Here is an 18632-nt window from a genome sequence, read left to right as displayed (position 1 = left end):
TTATCCGTCTTAGAGTGTGAGGCTGGGGTGAAGCTTCCTGCATGCATGCCAGGGCTTGAGTGATTTGAACTTCCTGCTGGGGCCAAAGGAAGAGGCACCCATGCTTCCATCAGCTTGCCCAGATGTGCAGCATAAGGGGAAAGGGAAAGGTGAGTCTTGAAAGATGTCAGCAGTCAAACATTAAAAACTGCATTGAAGTCTTTATTATAGTCAAATGAACTAAAACCCTGGCCTATAAAAGCGTATATTTTTCAGTCTCTAAGGCAATCTAGGTCTAAAAGTCTGCACCAGCAAGCAGGGGCTGCAAAAACTGTGATGTCTCTCAAAAGTTTCAGACGGGGCCACAGAAGCTGACGAGCAAGACTTTCCTAGAGGTCAAACTAGGGGCCACAGAAGACAATAGACAAGGGAGTTTCTCCTAGATAGCAGATTCATGGTTTCACCAAGGAACACACTTTCTGCTGGGCAAGGGATCTCCATCATGCCTGCTCAGCAGACTATCATGGCATGGGCCATTGGCTGCTATCATTTTTGTCTTTAACTCTAGTATTCATTCCCCTCTTTTTAGCTTTAGTAATAGAACTCTTTCTCTGGAGTTTTAGTAGGGCACATGTCCATCTAGTTAAGAGACACGTCGCAGCCTTTCTTGAAGCTAGGTATAGCTATGTAGTAAGTATTCATGAATGGACTGTGGGCAGAAGTGATGGCTGTAATTTCCTAAAAAGGAAATGGCTTGCTCCAACTTCCTCTTTTTTCACAGGCTAGGAAGTCTTGAGCTAGCTTTGACCATGGAAAGAACAATACCCTTGGGTATTAAGAGAACTAACAAGGTAGATGAATCCTATATCCCTTGAATACCTTGTGAAACGAAGCTACTTCTGGATTGCTATGTGAGAAAAAAATAAATTATCTTACATGAGCCATCATATTTTGGGGTCTCTTTGTTACAGCAGTTTAGCTCATTTTCTGATTTATACAAAAAGAGGATGAAAACATTAAGAAGGTAAGCTTATTTACCTTTTATGACCTTAAAATGTCCTCTGCTTGTTCTTTTGGGTTTTACCTTTAACAAGTATAAATAAGGTGCTTCAAATTTAATTGGCTGTAAGCAAGTAAGACCTTAAGACTACATGTGACCTTATGAATTCAGTGTGCTTCTCCCCTTTTCCAAAAATCAACCTACAGAATACAGTTGCATATACTTTTTCGGGATAAATGGAAGTGTTTAATGTAAATGCATGAGTATCAAACTGATAAATGAAAACTAAGATTGATATATATCAACTTCCCCTTTTTTCAACACAAATGTATATCCATGCACTATTCTAATCTACTACTCTGTAAGCAATTAATCATAGACAACTGAATAAAGATAAAATGGATAAAGCAGACTTCATCTCCCATAATGTGATGCAGAGATGATTTCTCAGACTCCCAGTTTCATGTTACTCTGTGCTTCAGAATAGTTCACTGTGTTGCTAAGACAACAAGGATGCTGCAACCGGAAACTGGGATTGAAGTCAAGGCACTGGAGCTGCCTCAAAAGATGTCATAAATAGTGTGTTCAAGGCCTTTTTCACAGTGAAACTGTAACTTCTGAATTAGAAAAAAAATTATTGGAGGCGCACACCAGTAACCCCAGATACTTGGGAGGCTGAGGGAGGGGGATCGCTTGAGCCCAGGAGCTTGAGGCTGCAGTGTGCTATGATCACACCTGTGAATAGCTACTGCACTCCATCCTGGGCAACACAGCAAGACCCCCATCTGTTAAAAAACAAAACACAAAAATAAACAGATTATACTCAATTCAACACCTTTCCACAGACTATGATTTTCAGTTATTCACATTCTAAGATTAAGAAAACATTGGCCTGTAATCCCAGCACTTTGGGAGGCGAGGTGGGCAGATCACAAGGTCAGGAGATTGAGACCATCCTGGCTAACACGGTGAAACCTCGTCTCTACTAAAAATACAAAAAAATTAGCCAGGCGTGGTGGTGCATGCCTGTAGTCCCAGCTACTCGGGCGGCTGAGGCAGGGGAATGACTTGAACCCAGGAGGTGGAGACTGCAGTGAGCCGAGATCGCGCCACTGCACTCCAGCCTGGCGACAGAGTGAGACACCATCTCAAAAAAAAAGAAAAAAAGAAAACATTGGTATGTGGACTAAAGGTCAGGATACCATCATTCCATATATATATATTACAGCCCCATGGAAATAACTGAGGGGAACTTGTCTTTAAATTCCAGTTTACCTTTATTCTAATAGAGGCATGTCTGAAGAGTATCAGAAGAAAACAAATGAAATTATGTTGTCAGTTTTTCCTCCACTAACGATGTACATCTCACCTAAACAAAGGTTTGATTCTATGTAGTAAATAGGTTTGATGTTCACTGAGACCTGCAATTTGATACTTGGAATTTGAGTTTATAAACAGATACAAATAAATATGGTCTTCTCAATCAACTTTTGATAAAGGCACAGAAAGCTCATCAGTAGCAATGATGTGAGCTAGGTTGCATCTCCAGGTTTGTCCAAGCAAACTGAACAATGGCAGCAATCCTCCTGGTTTTAATACTCATAACATCAAGGCAAGGACAAAGAAAAAAAAAAACAAAATGCTTGAACTGATTTTGGTGTTTTTTTCTGACCTACAAAAAAAAAAAAATGAAAACAGTGTTTTACTAAGCTGAAGAGTGTCCTTCACATCATGTATATTGTATTGCACACAAATTTTTTAAAATCCATCAAAAACAACAAGAACAGATGAATAAAGAAGCCCAGTGCTTTTTGAGATAGAAGCCTTCTTCAGAATCACCTCCCTCTGTTAAGAAGTAATCTGGTGAAAAATAACGGTTAGGCAAAGGCAGGTGTTGGAGGATATGTTTTCCCAATCTTTTAGAATCTCTTGCTTAAGAGACACAGAGGTGACTGGAGACTGAGTTACCAGTATACTATTCATTTTCCAAGCAGACATCAAAAGATACTCTTTAATAGTGGAAACTGAGGGTTACACAGTAACGTTCAGACTTCAGCAGGAATCCTTGTTGTCAAGTAAAAGTTTAATCTAGCAGAAGCAAATGAGACCCAGATGTCCTCACCTTTTTTTTTTTTTTAAACCCTGGTGTTCTAAGCATAAAAAAGGAAATAGAAAATAACACAGACCACTCTATTTTAATATTTTTAAGTAGCATAAATCATAATGGTTTGTATACTACACTGTACAAATAATATACTGTTACTTTTGAAAGAAAATGAACTTCTTATAGGGTTTTCTGAAATAGTTACTCCATACAGCTAAGAGCTTGACCCTTTAGCCATTGCTACAGCAGATGGAATACAAGCTTTGAGGTTCCAAGTCTTCCAGTTGTGCCCGTTTCTGTTGCCACTGAGGGATGAGCCTCTCAGAGCCCTGTCGTGGCCCTGTCCATCTCCTGCGCCAGGAAACACGGGTTCCGCAGGTGGACGCGTGCCGATGAGTACACCTTCTGTGTTTTGCTTTCTACAAGCCTCCTCCCCCTTTAAGAGAACTTGCGCTTCTTCATGGCTTCCGCCTTGACCGCCAAGCTCTTGGCACAGATGGTCAGGACCACAATGAGAACGCCCACCACAAATGTCACCAGGGGCCAGAGGAAGCAATGCAGGAGGACAATCTCATCATGAGTGCGATGCAGAAGCACGTCATCTGGTCTGTAAGACAATGGAGAATAAGAAAGGGCAGTCAAATGCCTTGGCACTGAAAAACTCTTTACAACCTAAAGCCAAACTTGCTTTCCAGCCCATAGGGAAGAACCATTACTGAAAGTAAAGGCTACATTCTGACTATAAACACTGTATTTTTGTGCTTCAAACTCATTACAGAAAGTTTTGAGCTCTTGAGTCAAGTAATTGGTGCAAATTTACATATTAATTATAATTTACATGTTACAAAATGTCAAAAGTGTATCTCTTATGCTATGATTTTTCTTCATTCTAAGTTACTTAATGTATTCCACTTTCGCATTCATCCTCTAATGTCCATTGGTCAAGGGGCTTGAATCAGTCAAAAAATTACTGATGGGTGAGCATTCTCCAACAAATCTGAACTAGACCTCTGCTCATAGGTGTGGCCCAAATGATCTGAATTCAGAAAAAAAAAAAAAGGTCAGTTAAAGCCACTGCTTGAATTTAGTCAGAAAGACAGCTGGTATAATTCTCAGGGCAACTCGGCTTCACTATGTAAGCTACAGGTTTTTATTAATAAGCACACAATGGCTGAATGCGTGCCTTTTTCCATGCTTCTGGGTGAAATTAGCCATCATTTTAAAACACTGACCACTTTCTTGATAAATCTCGCAAAGTCCTAGCAATAGATTTCTATCTTGTCAATGTGAGGCTCTATTTTTCAATTCCTGCATTGGTCCCATTCACAGAAAGTGAAGATGAGATGTGCTCCACAAGCCATGATCTCTAATCTTTGGCCATTAGAAAGAGATCCTGGAAATTTAACTTTTTTTTTTTTTTTTTTTTTTTTTTTGAGATGGAGTCTCACTCTGCCACCCAGGCTGGAGTGCAGTGGTGTGATGTCGGCTCACTGCAAGCTCCGCCTCCCGGGTTCACGCCATTCTCCTGCCTCAGCCTCCTGAGTAGCTGGGACTACAGGCGCCTGCCACCACGTCCAGCTAATTTTTTTTGTATTTTTAGTAGAGATGGGGTTTCACCGTGTTAGCCAGGATGGTCTCGATCTCCTGACCTCGTGATCCGCCCTCCTCGGCCTCCCAAAGTGCTGGGACCACACCCAGTCGGAATTTTAACTTTTTAATACAAGAGGTTTACATTTTGTAAGATATTTCCGTTTCATCCACAAGGTTTGCCCTGTTACACTAGAGCAGCTACGTTTCCTCCAGAAAAAAAATGAAAATAATGCAGAATAATGAGTCCAACTGCCCTTAAGAACATCAAAGCCTTCAGAGCACAAGGGCAGTGCATCTAACACAGAAATGCATTCCTGAAAATCACTCATCAGTTACAGCTCTCATAATTCGGAACCCATTTTCCCTGAAGATTGACAAAGGGTGTTGGGTATTTCTTTTTACTTATAGTGGAGCTATCATGTGCCATTAACATAAATAGTTTTACAGACTGGCTTTGAAATTACAAAATCCTTGCATTTTTTCCTTTGATGCACAGTGTAATTTCAAATTTTGCACATAATACAAGATTTCTATTGATGTTTTATTTCATAGTATTTCAAATAAAATTTATATTAAGTAAACGCAGAGTCATTTTAACAATTAGGCAACAATCATCCCAGCTTTCAGAAACTGTGACTTTTTTTGGAATTCCTATAGCATTAAATTATCTCCAAGACTTGTGCTACCATTAGTATATGTGTATATATTGATGTATATATTCTTTTCTTCTGTAAGGACCATTAGGGCTATGACATTGTCATTGCTGCTATTCTACAAATAGATGTTGCTACTGAGAAAGAGGAGCCTGCCTTTGTTGCAGCCTTATTATCCATGCAAATTTTCAAGAAACTTCATGCTTGGAGTCTAAAAAAGTCAAGGCTGAGGTCTAAAAAGAGTCAGGACACAGGATAGCCAGAATCATATTTAAGAGTCTGAAATCCCCATCCCAGCACTGCCATGATTCTTTTCCCAGGTACAGTGCTCATAGCTGTCAGAAACCTCTCCCTAAGTGTGAGGGAAGGTAAAAGCTGTCTCTCAGGTTGCTCTTTCCTTTTTTCTGTGAAGGACTATTATGCTCCTCCATAATCTACTGATACAAAAATGAATCTTCAGTTCTTCATCAAAATGGCTAAGGGTGCACAACAATGTGAATTTTACTTAGTATCACTGAAGTGTACATTTTAAAATGGTTAAGATGGCTGGGCGCAGTGGCTCATGCCTATAATCCAAGCACTTTGGGAGACAGAGGCGGGCAGGATGCTTGAGACGAGGAGTTCAAGACCAGCCTGGGCAATATAGCGAAACCCTGTCTCTACAAAAAACTACATGCCTGTAGACCTAGTTATTTGGGAGGCTGAGGTGGGAGGATCTCTTGAGCCCAGGAGGTCGAGGCTGCAGTGAGCCAGGATCAAGCCACTGCACTCCAGCTTGGGTGACAGAGTGAGAACCTGCCTCCAAAAGAAAAAAAAATGGTTATGATGTTAAAAAAAAGAAAAAGGATTCAGGGTGAGGGACTTAGATTTTTTAACATTATTTTAATAAATGTGCATGTAATTTCCATAAGTAATATGTTTTTGCAACTAATTTTCTAGTAAAATGCTTCAGTGTGGATCCTCGTTTGTATTCATACTCCAGTCACTCTTAACTGATGTTGAATGCTTTCACAATATTGTGCAATTGAGCCAGAAAAATAGCCCAGATGACAGTGGTGGGAATCATACATATTTTCTGAAACAGTTTGAAGAACATGTACCAAAAAAGAATGTGAGTATAAAGAAGAGGAGGAGAGAAAAATAATAACTGGAAAATGCTGGACCCAGATATTTGTTTTATTCAGAAACTTCTTGGCATTCCACCTCCTACCAGAGTGCTTGGAGTAAAACTTTATTTTAATATCTTAAATGACAAAACAACATCAGTCCCTCTGAGTTAGCCATACTGAATTTTTAATCACTTCAAAAGTGTTCTTTGAGGTGGAAATGTTATATATAAATGTACATATTTCTTTAAAAATAATTCATGTCCGTTTCCACTTCCTACAGCTCTAAGGTGCTCCATAATCTCCTTCAACAGGAAAAACATTTCTCTGCACAGTAATGCTCACGCTCATCATTCAGTTTTTTGATGTAGTGAGATTATCTCTAAATTGCTTCTTGTGTCCTAAATAAAGTCTAGCTCATTCACACTGGGCTTGTAGTGCCTTAATTGAAGGCATTCCCCTGTCTCAGTTTCCTCCAATTTTATCAGGCAGGCAGTTTTCAGATTGTTTAGCCAAAAACTATTTGCAAAGGAGTTTGGGCTTAGAATTCAATTTGCCATAATTATATGGTAGGGAATGAACTATAATTTCTTTTTTTTTTTGTTTTTGTTTTTTTTTTTTGTTGTTGTTTTTTTTTTTTTTTTATTGTCTCTAGTGTTTAATCTACATTTTTAAATTTAAAAATGTTTTTAAAATCATACTCACATTCTAGAACACATGGGGATAAAACAAAATACACATTTATACCATAATTACAGATTGTATAATACATTTAGCCCAGTATAAAAAGAAACCACCACATAGCTCAACTTCTATAGCCACAGTACAAAGGGAGATGTTAATTAATTGGGCTCTGAGAGACAAAGAATTCTTGATCAAATAAGCTTAGGAATGCCACTTACTAAATCCAGTCTTGTAGATTCAAAAAATACATTAGCATTTTAAAAGTTATGGGAAGTCTTTACAGTTAAAAATTCCATTTAACTTTGTTTAATAATTAAACACTCATTTATTTGCAAAGAGGAAAAATGTTTTTCTCTTCAGCACACCTATGAACAACACATCCCAATAAAAAGAAACAAAACCATAAAAAAAGAAACAGCTTTCCTTAAATCCCAAGTTAGGAAGAGCTAAATGATGGATTTCAGAGAAAAAAAGATCTTATTATTTTGAATTTTTTTGCTGTGCCTAGTACAGTGTTTAGCAAAAAAAGCTCTTAATAAATGCTTATTAATTAAATAATATAATGAGAGAAAATTGAAATGGAAACCAGTTTGGAGTGCTTGTGTCAGAGGCATGTGAACCAGAGCAACTCCATCTTGAATAGGAGCTGGGTAAAATAAGGCTGAAACATACTGGGCTGTATCAGGGAAAATTCAGCCAAATATTGGGCAAAATTCACCCCCAATATTTCACGTAGGTTCTTTTCTATTTTCCCTAAGCATCAGCCAGTTTGAGAAATAAAGGGACAGAGTACAAAAGAGAAATTTTAAAGCTGGGTGTCCGGGGGAGACATCACATGTCGGTAGGTTCCGTGATGCCCCCTGAGCCGTAAAACCAGCAAGTTTTATTAGTGATTTTCAAAGGGGAGGGGGTGTACGAATAGGGTGTGGGTCACAAAGATCACATGCTTCACAAGGTAATAGAATATCACAAGGCAAATGGAGGCAGGGCGAGATCACAGGACCACAGGACCGGGGCAAAATTAAAATTGCTAATGAAGTTTTGGGCACCATTGTCATTGATAACATCTTATCAGGAGACATGGTTTGAGAGCAACCAGTCTGACCAAAATTTATTAGGTGGGAATTTCCTCGTCCTAATAAGCCTGGGAGCACTATGGGAGACTGGGGCTTATTTCATTCCTACAGCTCGACCATAGAAGATGGCCACACCCAAGGGGGCCATTTTAGAGGCCCACCCTCAGGGGCGCATTCTCTTTCTCAGGGATGTTCCTTGCTGAGAGAAAGAATTCAGCGATATTTCTCCCATTTGCTTTTGAAAGAAGAGAAATATGGCTCTGTTCCACCTGGCTCACCAGCAGTCAGAGTTCAAGGTTATCTCTCTTATTCCCTGAACATTGCTGTTACCCCGTTCTTTTTTCAAGGTGCCCAGATTTCATATTGTTCAAACACACATGCTCTACAATTTGTGCAGTTAATGCAATTATCACAGGGTCCTGAGGCGACATACATCCACCTCAGCTGACAGGATTAAGAGATTGAAGTAAAGACAGGCATAGGAAATCACAGGGGTATTGATTGGGGAAGTGATGTGTCCATGAAATCTTCACAATTTATGTTCAGAGATTGCAGTAAAGACAGGCATAAGAAACTGTAAAAGTATTAATTTGGGGAACTAATAAATGTCCATGAAATCTTCACAATCCATGTTCTTCTGCCATGGCTTCAGCCAGTCCCTCCGTTCGGGGTCCCTGACTTCCCGCAACATCACTGCATTCCCAGATGGCTAAGGCATTCGAAGTCACAGGATAAGATAGGAGGACGGCACAGGATTGAGATCACAAAAACCTTGCTGATAAAACAGGTTGCAGTAAAGAAGCTGGCTAAAACCCACCAAAACCAAGATGGCAACAAGAGTGACCTCTGGTTGTCCTCACTGATATACTCCCACCAGCACCATGACAGTTTACAAATGCCATGGCAACATCTGGAAGTTACCCTGTATGGTCTAAAAAAGGGAGGCATGAATAATCCACTCTTTGTTTAGCATATCATCAAGAAATAACCATAAAAATGGGCAACCAGCAGCCCTGGGGCTGCTCTGTCTATGGAGTAGCCATTCTTTTATTCCTCTACTTTCTTAATAAACTTGCTTTCACTTTACTCTACGGACTCGCCCTGAATTATTTCTTGCCCGAGATCCAAGAACCCTCTCTTGGCATCTGGATCGGGATCCCTTTCCTGTAACACTTGGAGCTCTGAAAAAGCTTTAAAACATTCTTGACTTCCAACCAATGATTTTTTTCCTCATTGTGGTAACATGTACATAACATAAAATTTATCATTTTAACCTTTTTTAAGAGTACAATTAAGTGGCATTATGTACATTTACACTGTTGTGCAACCATTACTGCTCTCCATTTCCAAAACTCTTTCATCATCCCAGACAGAAACACTATGCCCATTAATCAATAACTCCCTATCCCTATTCCTCTCAGTCCCTGAAAACTTCTATTCTACTTTCTGTCTCTATGAATTTGACTATTTTAGGTACTTCATATAAGTGAAATTACACAATATTTGTCCCTTTGAGTCTGGCTTATTTCACTTAACACAATGCTTTCAAGGTTCATCCATGTTGTAGCATGTATCAAAATTTCATTCCTTTTTAAGGCTGAATAATATTTAATTATATGTATATGCCACATTTAGTTTATCCATTCATTTGTTGACGGACATTTGGGTTGTTTCTACCTGTTGCCTACTGCGATATAGGGGAAGAGAAGTATTTCCTCACTCATCCCAGGTTCATGGCTGAAATGCAGATCAACAAGAGAAAAGCATATGAATTTATTCAATGTAAGTTTTATGTGACATGGGAGTCTGCATAAGGCAATGAAGACCCAAAGAAGCAGATTAAACATGTGTACTTTTATGCCAAGTTTGATGAATAAATGGATAGACATGGAGAAACAGACTTGGACATAGTGGGTATAATCTACCAGTAATGAAACTGGGGAAACTTAGCAAGGCCTACCTGTTCAGATTCTTGGTGTCTCTGTCTTTGGCTGCTTTATCCAGGTATTAGAGAGGGCACCTCTCACATGAGGGTGCTATGACCTGCTTCAAGGGAAGGTCAGAAAATCCTGCCTAAGTTTTATGACCTGCTTCAGGAAAGAAGGGTGGAGTAAAGTGAGGGTGACCTTCCTGATTCTGCTGTTTTCTCAAATTCTTTCAGCTTAAATAAGTATTTTGGGGTAGAGTGTCTTAAATTCTATAAGTGAATAATGCTGCTATGAATATTGCTGTACAAGCATCTGTTTGAGCCCCTACTTTTAATTATTTTAGGTATATACCTAGAAGTAGAATGCTAGATCATGTGGTAATTCTATGTTTAACTTTTTGAGGAGCTGCCATACTGTTTTCCATAGTGGCTGCACCATTTTACATTCTTACCAGCAATATGTGATGGTTCTAATTTTTCTACATCCTTATTGCTATGGTTTAAATGTTTTTGTCCACTCCAAAACTCATGTTGAAACTTAATCTCCAAGGCAACAGTGTTGGGAGATAGGGCGTGATGGGAGGTGTTTAAGTGATGAGGCTCCACCCTTATGAATGGATTAATGCTGCTATAAAACAGGCCTGCAGGAGTGGGTTCTCTCTCTCTCCTGCCTATTTGTCAGTTGAGGAAACCACGTTTCTCCTCTCTAGAGAACTCAAAATTCCAGGCACTATCTTGGAAGCAGAGAGACCAGTTCCTAACTTGCCAGTGCCTTGATCATGAACTGCTCAGCCTCCAGAACTGTGAGAGAATAAATTTCTGTTCTTTATAAATTATCCAGTCTGTGGTATTTTATTAGAGCAGCACAAAATGAAGGAAGACACTCACTAATGCCTAGTGTGTTCAATTTTTAAGAAACAATAGCGATTTTGATGGATGTAAACTAGTGTCTTATTGTGATTTTGATTTGCATTTCCCTAATAACCAGTGATGTTGAACATCTTTCTATGTGCTTATTAGCCATTATTATATTTTCTTTGTCTATTTTTGAATCTCAATAAAAGATTTTTAAAAATTCTATATGACATTTTAATTACAAGTTGCCACATTTTTTTTTTTTTTTACTGATTTTTATTTTTTTATTTTATTATTATTATTATTATTATTATTATTATTATACTTTAGGTTTTATGGTACATGTGCCCAATGTGCAGGTAAGTTACATATGTATACATGTGCCATGCTGGTGCACTGCACCCACCAACTCGTCATCTAGCATTAGGTATATCTCCCAATGTTATCCCTCCCCCCTCCCCCCAACCCACAACAGTCCCCGAAGTGTGATGTTCCCCTTCCTGTGTCCATGTGTTCTCATTGTTCAATTCCCACCTATGAGTGAGAATATGCGGTGTTTGGTTTTTTGTTCTTGCGATAGTTTACTGAGAATGATGATTTCCAATTTCATCCATGTCCCTACAAAGGACATGAACTCATCATTTCTTATGGCTGCATAGTATTCCATGGTGTATATGTGCCACATTTTCTTAATCCAGTCTATCATTGTTGGACATTTGGGTTGGTTCCAAGTCTTTGCTATTGTGAATAATGCGGCAATAAACATACGTGTGCATGTGTCTTTATAGCAGCATGATTTATAGTCCTTTGGGTATATACCCAGTAATGGGATGGCTGGGTCAAATGGTATTTCTAGTTCTAGATCCCTGAGGAATCGCCACACTGACTTCCACAAGGGTTGAACTAGTTTACAGTCCCACCAACAGTGTAAAAGTGTTCCTATTTCTCCACATCCTCTCCAGCACCTGTTGTTTCCTGACTTTTTAATGATCGCCATTCTAACTGGTGTGAGATGGTATCTCATTGTGGTTTTGATTTGCATTTCTCTGATGGCCAGTGATGGTGAGCATTTTTTCATGTGTCTTTTGGCTGCATAAATGTCTTCTTTTGAGAAGTGTCTGTTCATGTCCTTCGCCCACTTTTTGATGGGGTTGTTTGTTTTTTTCTTGTAAATTTGTTGGAGTTCATTGTAGATTCTGGATATTAGCCCTTTGTCAGATGAGTAGGTTGCGAAAATTTTCTCCCATTTTGTAGGTTGCCTGTTCACTCTGATGGTAGTTTCCTTTGCTGTGCAGAAGCTCTTTAGTTTAATTAGATCCCATTTGTCAATTTTGGCTTTTGTTGCCATTGCTTTTGGTGTTTTAGACATGAAGTCCTTGCCCATGCCTATGTCCTGAATGGTATTGCCTAGGTTTTCTTCTAGGGTTTTTATGGTTTTAGGTCTAACATTTAAGTCTTTAATCCATCTTGAATTGATTTTTGTATAAGGTGTAAGGAAGGGATCCAGTTTCAGCTTTCTACATATGGCTAGCCAGTTTTCCCAGCACCATTTATTAAATAGGGAATCCTTTCCCCATTTCTTGTTTTTCTCAGGTTTGTCAAAGATCAGATGGTTGTAGATATGTGGCATTATTTCTGACGGCTCTGTTCTGTTCCATTGATCTATATCTCTGTTTTGGTACCAGTACCATGCTGTTTTGGTTACTGTAGCCTTGTAGTATAGTTTGAAGTCAGGTAGCGTGATGCCTCCAGCTTTGTTCTTTTGGCTTAGGATTGACTTGGCGATGCGGGCTCTTTTTTGGTTCCATATGAACTTTAAAGTAGTTTTTTCCAATTCTGTGAAGAAAGTCATTGGTAGCTTGATGGGGATGGCATTGAATCTGTAAATTACCTTGGGAAGGATGGCCATTTTCATGATATTGATTCTTCCTACCCATGAGCATGGAATGTTCTTCCATTTGTTTGTATCCTCTTTTATTTCCTTGAGCAGTGGTTTGTAGTTCTCCTTGAAGAGGTCTTTCACATCCCTTGTAAGTTGGATTCCTAGGTATTTTATTCTCTTTGAAGCAATTGTGAATGGGAGTTCACTCATGATTTGGCTCTCTGTTTGTCTGTTATTGATGTATAAGAATGCTTGTGATTTTTGCACATTGATTTTGTATCCTGAGACTTTGCTGAAGTTGCTTATCAGCTTAAGGAGATTTTGGGCTGAGACAATGGGGTTTTCTAGATATACTATCATGTCATCTGCAAACAGGGACAATTTGACTTCCTCTTTTCCTAATTGAATACCCTTGATTTCCTTCTCCTGCCTAATTGCCCTGGCCAGAACTTCCAACACTATGTTGAATAGAAGTGGCGAGAGAGGGCATCCCTGTCTTGTGCCAGTTTTCAAAGGGAATGATTCCAGTTTTTGCCCATTCAGTATGATATTGGCTGTGGGTTTGTCATAAATAGCTCTTATTATTTTGAGATACGTCCCATCAATTCCTAATTTATTGAGAGTTTTTAGCATGAAGGGTTGTTGAATTTTGTCAAAGGCCTTTTCTGCATCTATTGAGATAATCATGTGGTTTTTGTCTTTGGTTCTGTTTATATGCTGGATTACATTTATTGATTTGCGTATATTGAACCAGCCTTGCATCCCAGGGATGAAGCCCACTTGATCGTGGTGGATAAGCTTTTTGATGTGCTGCTGGATTCTGTTTGCCAGTATTTTATTGAGGATTTTTGCATCAATGTTCATCAAGGATATTGGTCTAAAATTCTCTTTTTTTGTTGTGTCTCTGCCAGGCTTTGGTATCAGGATGATGCTGGCCTCATAAAATGAGTTAGGGAGGATTCCCTCTTTTTCTATTGATTGGAATAGTTTCAGAAGGAATGGTACCAGCTCCTCCTTGTACCTCTGGTAGAATTCGGCTGTGAATCCATCTGGTCCTGGACTTTTTTTGGTTGGTAAGCTATTGATTATTGCCATAATTTCAGCTCCTGTTATTGGTCTATTCAGAGATTGAACTTCTTCTTGGTTTAGTCTTGGGAGGGTGTATGTGTTGAGGAATTTATCCATTTCTTCTAGATTTTCTAGTTTATTTGCGTAGAGGTGTTTGTAATATTCTCTGATGGTAGTTTGTATTTCTGTGGGATCGGTGGTGATATCCCCTTTATCATTTTTTATTGCATCTATTTGATTCTTCTCTCTTTTTTTCTTTATTAATCTTGCTAGCGGTCTATCAATTTTGTTGATCCTTTCAAAAAACCAGCTCCTGGATTCATTTATTTTTTGAAGGGTTTTTTGTGTCTCTATTTCCTTCAGTTCTGCTCTGATTTTAGTTATTTCTTGCCTTCTGCTAGCTTTTGAATGTGTTTGCTCTTGCTTTTCTAGTTCTTTTAATTGTGATGTTAGGGTGTCAATTTTGGATCTTTCCTGCTTTCTCTTGTGGGCATTTAGTGCTATAAATTTCCCTCTACACACTGCTTTGAATGCATCCCAGAGATTCTGGTATGTTGTGTCTTGGTTCTCGTTGGTTTCAAAGAACATCTTTATTTCTGCCTTCATTTCGTTATGTACCCAGTAGTCATTCAGGAGCAGGTTGTTCAGTTTCCACGTAGTTGAGCGGTTTTGAGTGAGATTCTTAATCCTGAGTTCTAGCTTGATTGCACTGTGATCTGAGAGACAGTTTGTTACAATTTCTGTTCTTTTACATTTATTGAGGAGAGCTTTACTTCCAAGGATATGGTCAATTTTGGAATAGGTGTGGTGTGGTGCTGAAAAAAATGTATATTCTGTTGATTTGGGGTGGAGAGTTCTGTAGATGTCTATTAGGTCTGCTTGGTGCAGAGCTGAGTTCAATTCCTGGGTATCCTTGTTGACTTTCTGTCTCGTTGATCTGTCTAATGTTGACAGTGGGGTGTTAAAGTCTCCCATTATTAATGTGTGGGAGTCTAAGTCTCTTTGTAGGTCACTCAGGACTTGCTTTATGAATCTGGGTGCTCCTGTATTGGGTGCATATATATTTAGGATAGTTAGCTCTTCTTGTTGAATTAATCCCTTTACCATTATGTAATGGCCTTCTTTGTCTCTTTTGATCTTTGTTGGTTTAAAGTCTGTTTTATCAGAGACTAGGATTGCAACCCCTGCCTTTTTTTGTTTTCCATTTGCTTGGTAGATCTTCCTCCATCCTTTTATTTTGAGCCTATGTGTGTCTCTGCACGTGAGATGGGTTTCCTGAATACAGCACACTGATGGGTCTTGAGTCTTTATCCAATTTGCCAGTCTGTGTCTTTTAATTGGAGCATTTAGTCCATTTACATTTAAAGTTAATATTGTTATGTGTGAATTTGATCCTGTCATTATGATGTTAGCTCGATGTTTTGCTCGTTAGTTGATGCAGTCTCTTCCTAGTCTCAATGGTCTTTACATTTCGGTATGATTTTGCAGTGGCTGGTACCGGTTGTGCCTTTCCATGTTTAGCGCTTCCTTCAAGAGCTCTTTTAGGGCAGGCCTGGTGGTGACAAAATCTCTCAGCATTTGCTTGTCTGTAAAGTATTTTATTTCTCCTTCACTTATGAAGCTTAGTTTGGCAGGATATGAAATTCTGGGTTGAAAATTCTTTTCTTTAAGAATGTTGAATATTGGCCCCCACTCTCTTCTGGCTTGTAGGGTTTCTGCCGAGAGATCTGCTGTTAGTCTGATGGGCTTCCCTTTGATGGTAACCCGTCCTTTCTCTCTGGCTGCCCTTAACATTTTTTCCTTCATTTCAACTTTGGTGAATCTGACAATTATGTGTCTTGGAGTTGCTCTTCTCGAAGAGTATCTTTGTGGTGTTCTCTGTATTTCCTGAATCTGAATGTTGGCCTGCCTTGCTAGATTGGGGAAGTTCTCCTGGATAATATCCTGCAGAGTGTTTTCCAACTTGTTTCCATTCTCCCCATCACTTTCAGGTACACCAATCAGACGTAGATTTGGTCTTTTCACATAGTCCCACATTTCTTGGAGGCTTTGCTCGTTTCTTTTTATTCTTTTTTCTCTAAACTTCCCTTCTCGCTTCATTTCATTCATTTCATCTTCCAGGGCTGATACCCTTTCTTCCATTTGATCGCATCGGCTCCTGAGGCTTCTGCATTCTTCACGTAGTTCTCGAGCCTTGGTTTTCAGCTCCATCAGCTCCTTTAAGCACTTCTCTGTATTGGTTATTCTAGTTATACATTCTTCTAAATTTTTTTCAAAGTTTTCAACTTCTTTGCCTTTGGATTGAATATCCTCCCGTAGCTCGGAGTAATTTGATCGTCTGAAGCCTTCTTCTCTCAGCTCGTCAAAGTCATTCTCCGTCCAGCTTTGTTCCGTTGCTGGTGAGGAACTGCGTTCCTTTGGAGGAGGAGAGGTACTCTGGTTTTTAGAGTTTCCAGTTTTTCTGCTCTGTTTTTTCCCCATCTTTGTGGTTTTATCTACTTTTGGTCTTTGATGATGCTGATGTACAGATGGGTTTTTGGTGTGGATGTCCTTTCTGTTAGTTTTCCTTCTAACAGACAGAACCCTCAGCTGCAGGTCTGTTGGAGTACCTGGCCGGCCGTGTGAGGTGTCAGTCTGCCCCTGCTGGGGGGTGCCTCCCAGTTAGGCTGCTCGGGGGTCAGGGGACAGGGACCCACATGTGGCAAACTGGATAAATGGCATGATGAGATCTGACATAATAAAACCAGGATGGTGACAAGAATATGTAGACAACAAACAAAAAAGGGGTAATTACTCTATATCTAGGGACTTCAAAAAAGCAAGCAAGAGATTTCTCTTGGAGTATGCAGGAACACAAATGAAAAGCACTTTTAAGCCCTGGGTCAGGGCTACAAAAGAAGAGTAAATACTGTGGGTACCCATAGAAAAACTTCCCTAAGCATTGGCACTACCCTGAGTCAAGGTTTGAAAATATGTGGTGATAATAATGACAGTCAGCTTTTATTATGTGCTTTCTATCCTCCCGGTGCTGTGGTAGGACATTCAGACTCATTTGATCCTTAAAATGACCCTTTGCTCAAGTAATTTTTAATTTTCACTTTATAATGGAAGAAACTGAGGTAAAGAAAGATTAGTTTCCCCAGGATTATACAATTTAAAATAATGACTTGATTTGAAACCCTGTCTGTAAGATTTTTTAAATTGTACTATTTATTTACCCTTAAGCCAGCTTTTCTCAAATTTGAATCACTTAATGGTGCTTGTTGAAGTACAGTTCCCTGGTTTTCAACCCTTGATTTACTATAATTAGCATCTGAGTTTGTGGGATCTAGAAATCTGCATTTTGGAGAAGCTCTGGGATGATTCTTATGTGCACTTTGGTTTAAGAAGCATTGTGTAAAGTTCTAATAGTTAAAAAAATGAAATACGAAATGCAATGCTACTTAGCTATTTCCCAAACTGCCTAATTGATACTTATGTTCAGGTCATTTTCTTTTTTTCTCTCTTTTTTTTTTTTTTTGAGACGGAGTCTCGCTCTGTCACCCAGGCTGGAGTGCAGTGGCGTGATCTTGGCTCACTGCAACCTCCGCCTCCTGGGTTCACGCGATTCTCCTGCCTCAGCCTCCTGGGTAGCTGGGACTACAGGCGTCTGCCACCACACCCTGCTAATTTTTGTATTTTTAGTAGAGATGGGGTTTCACCATATTGGCCAGGCTGGTCTTGAACTCCTGGCCTTGTGATCCACCCGCCTCAGCCTCCCAAAGTGCTGGGATTACAGACGTGAGCCACCCGTCTGGCCTGTTCAGGTCATTTTCATGATCTCCACATATTTTTGTGTAGAGATGGGGTTTTACTATGTTGCCCAGGCTGGTCTTGAACTCTTTGAGCTTAAGCAATCTGCCTGCCTCGGCCCCCCAAACTACTGGGATTATGGGCGTGAGCCACTGCGCCCAGCTAAAAATGCTTTTTAAATATCAAATGCATCAGCCTAGTTTTTGACAATGGCTGAAGAGCAAATCATTCAAGACTCAAATCACTGAGGTGCCTGAAGTGTCCTATGTTTCTGGGTGAGGGTGTCCCATCAGGTTAGATTCCCAACATGGAGGTGGCACAATGATTTTTTTATAATGAAAACCAAAGAACACCTGACATGTGATCTTTCCCAGATACCTTTGCTTGAGGCTGGGTTTCAGAGAGCCTCAGAAAGTCTTCTACAGAAATGTCAAGTGTATAAACAAATATTTAAATGAGATGCCGCAAGTGAAAGAGGTGACTATGTCACAGATTTTCAGGCAAAAGTTACGGACTATGATATGTAAATCTAGAAAGCCTTGATGAGAGTATTATTCAGTGTTTTGTTTTGTTTTTGTGGTTTTGAGATGGAGTCTCGCTCTGTCGCCCAGGCTGGAGTGCAGTGGCCCGATCTCGGCTCACTGCAAGCTCTGCCTCCTGAGTTTACGCCATTCTCCTGCCTCAGCCTCCCGAGTAGCTGGGACTACAGGCGCCCACCACCACGCCTGGCTAAATTTTTTTTGTATTTTTAGTAGAGACGGGGTTTCACTGTGTTAGCCAGGATGGTCTTGATCTCCTGACCTCGTAATCTGCCCACCTTGGCCTCTCAAAGTGCTGGGATTACAGGCATGAACCACCACGCCTGGCCTCAATGTTTTTTTTTTGTTTTGTTTTTTTTGCAAAACTCCATGCTATG

At 39.6% G+C, this 18632-nt stretch overlaps 1 protein-coding gene across 1 annotated transcript in view; it reads right to left on the bottom strand.

Annotated features, from left to right (window-relative positions):
• Window positions 1-2237: 2237 nt before the first annotated feature.
• KCNMB4 (potassium calcium-activated channel subfamily M regulatory beta subunit 4) overlaps window positions 2238-18632 on the bottom strand; it is a 74977-nt gene continuing 58582 nt past the window's right edge. The window contains exon 3 of the mRNA XM_002823513.5: window positions 2238-3690. Within this exon, the coding sequence (XP_002823559.1) occupies window positions 3522-3690 (169 nt within the window). The 3' untranslated portion in view covers window positions 2238-3521. The remainder of the gene's footprint in view (window positions 3691-18632) is intronic.

Source organism: Pongo abelii, chromosome 10, assembly GCF_028885655.2.
Source record: "Pongo abelii isolate AG06213 chromosome 10, NHGRI_mPonAbe1-v2.0_pri, whole genome shotgun sequence".
Lineage (NCBI taxonomy): Eukaryota > Metazoa > Chordata > Mammalia > Primates > Hominidae > Pongo > Pongo abelii.
This window is presented reverse-complemented; position numbering and strand designations above follow the sequence as displayed.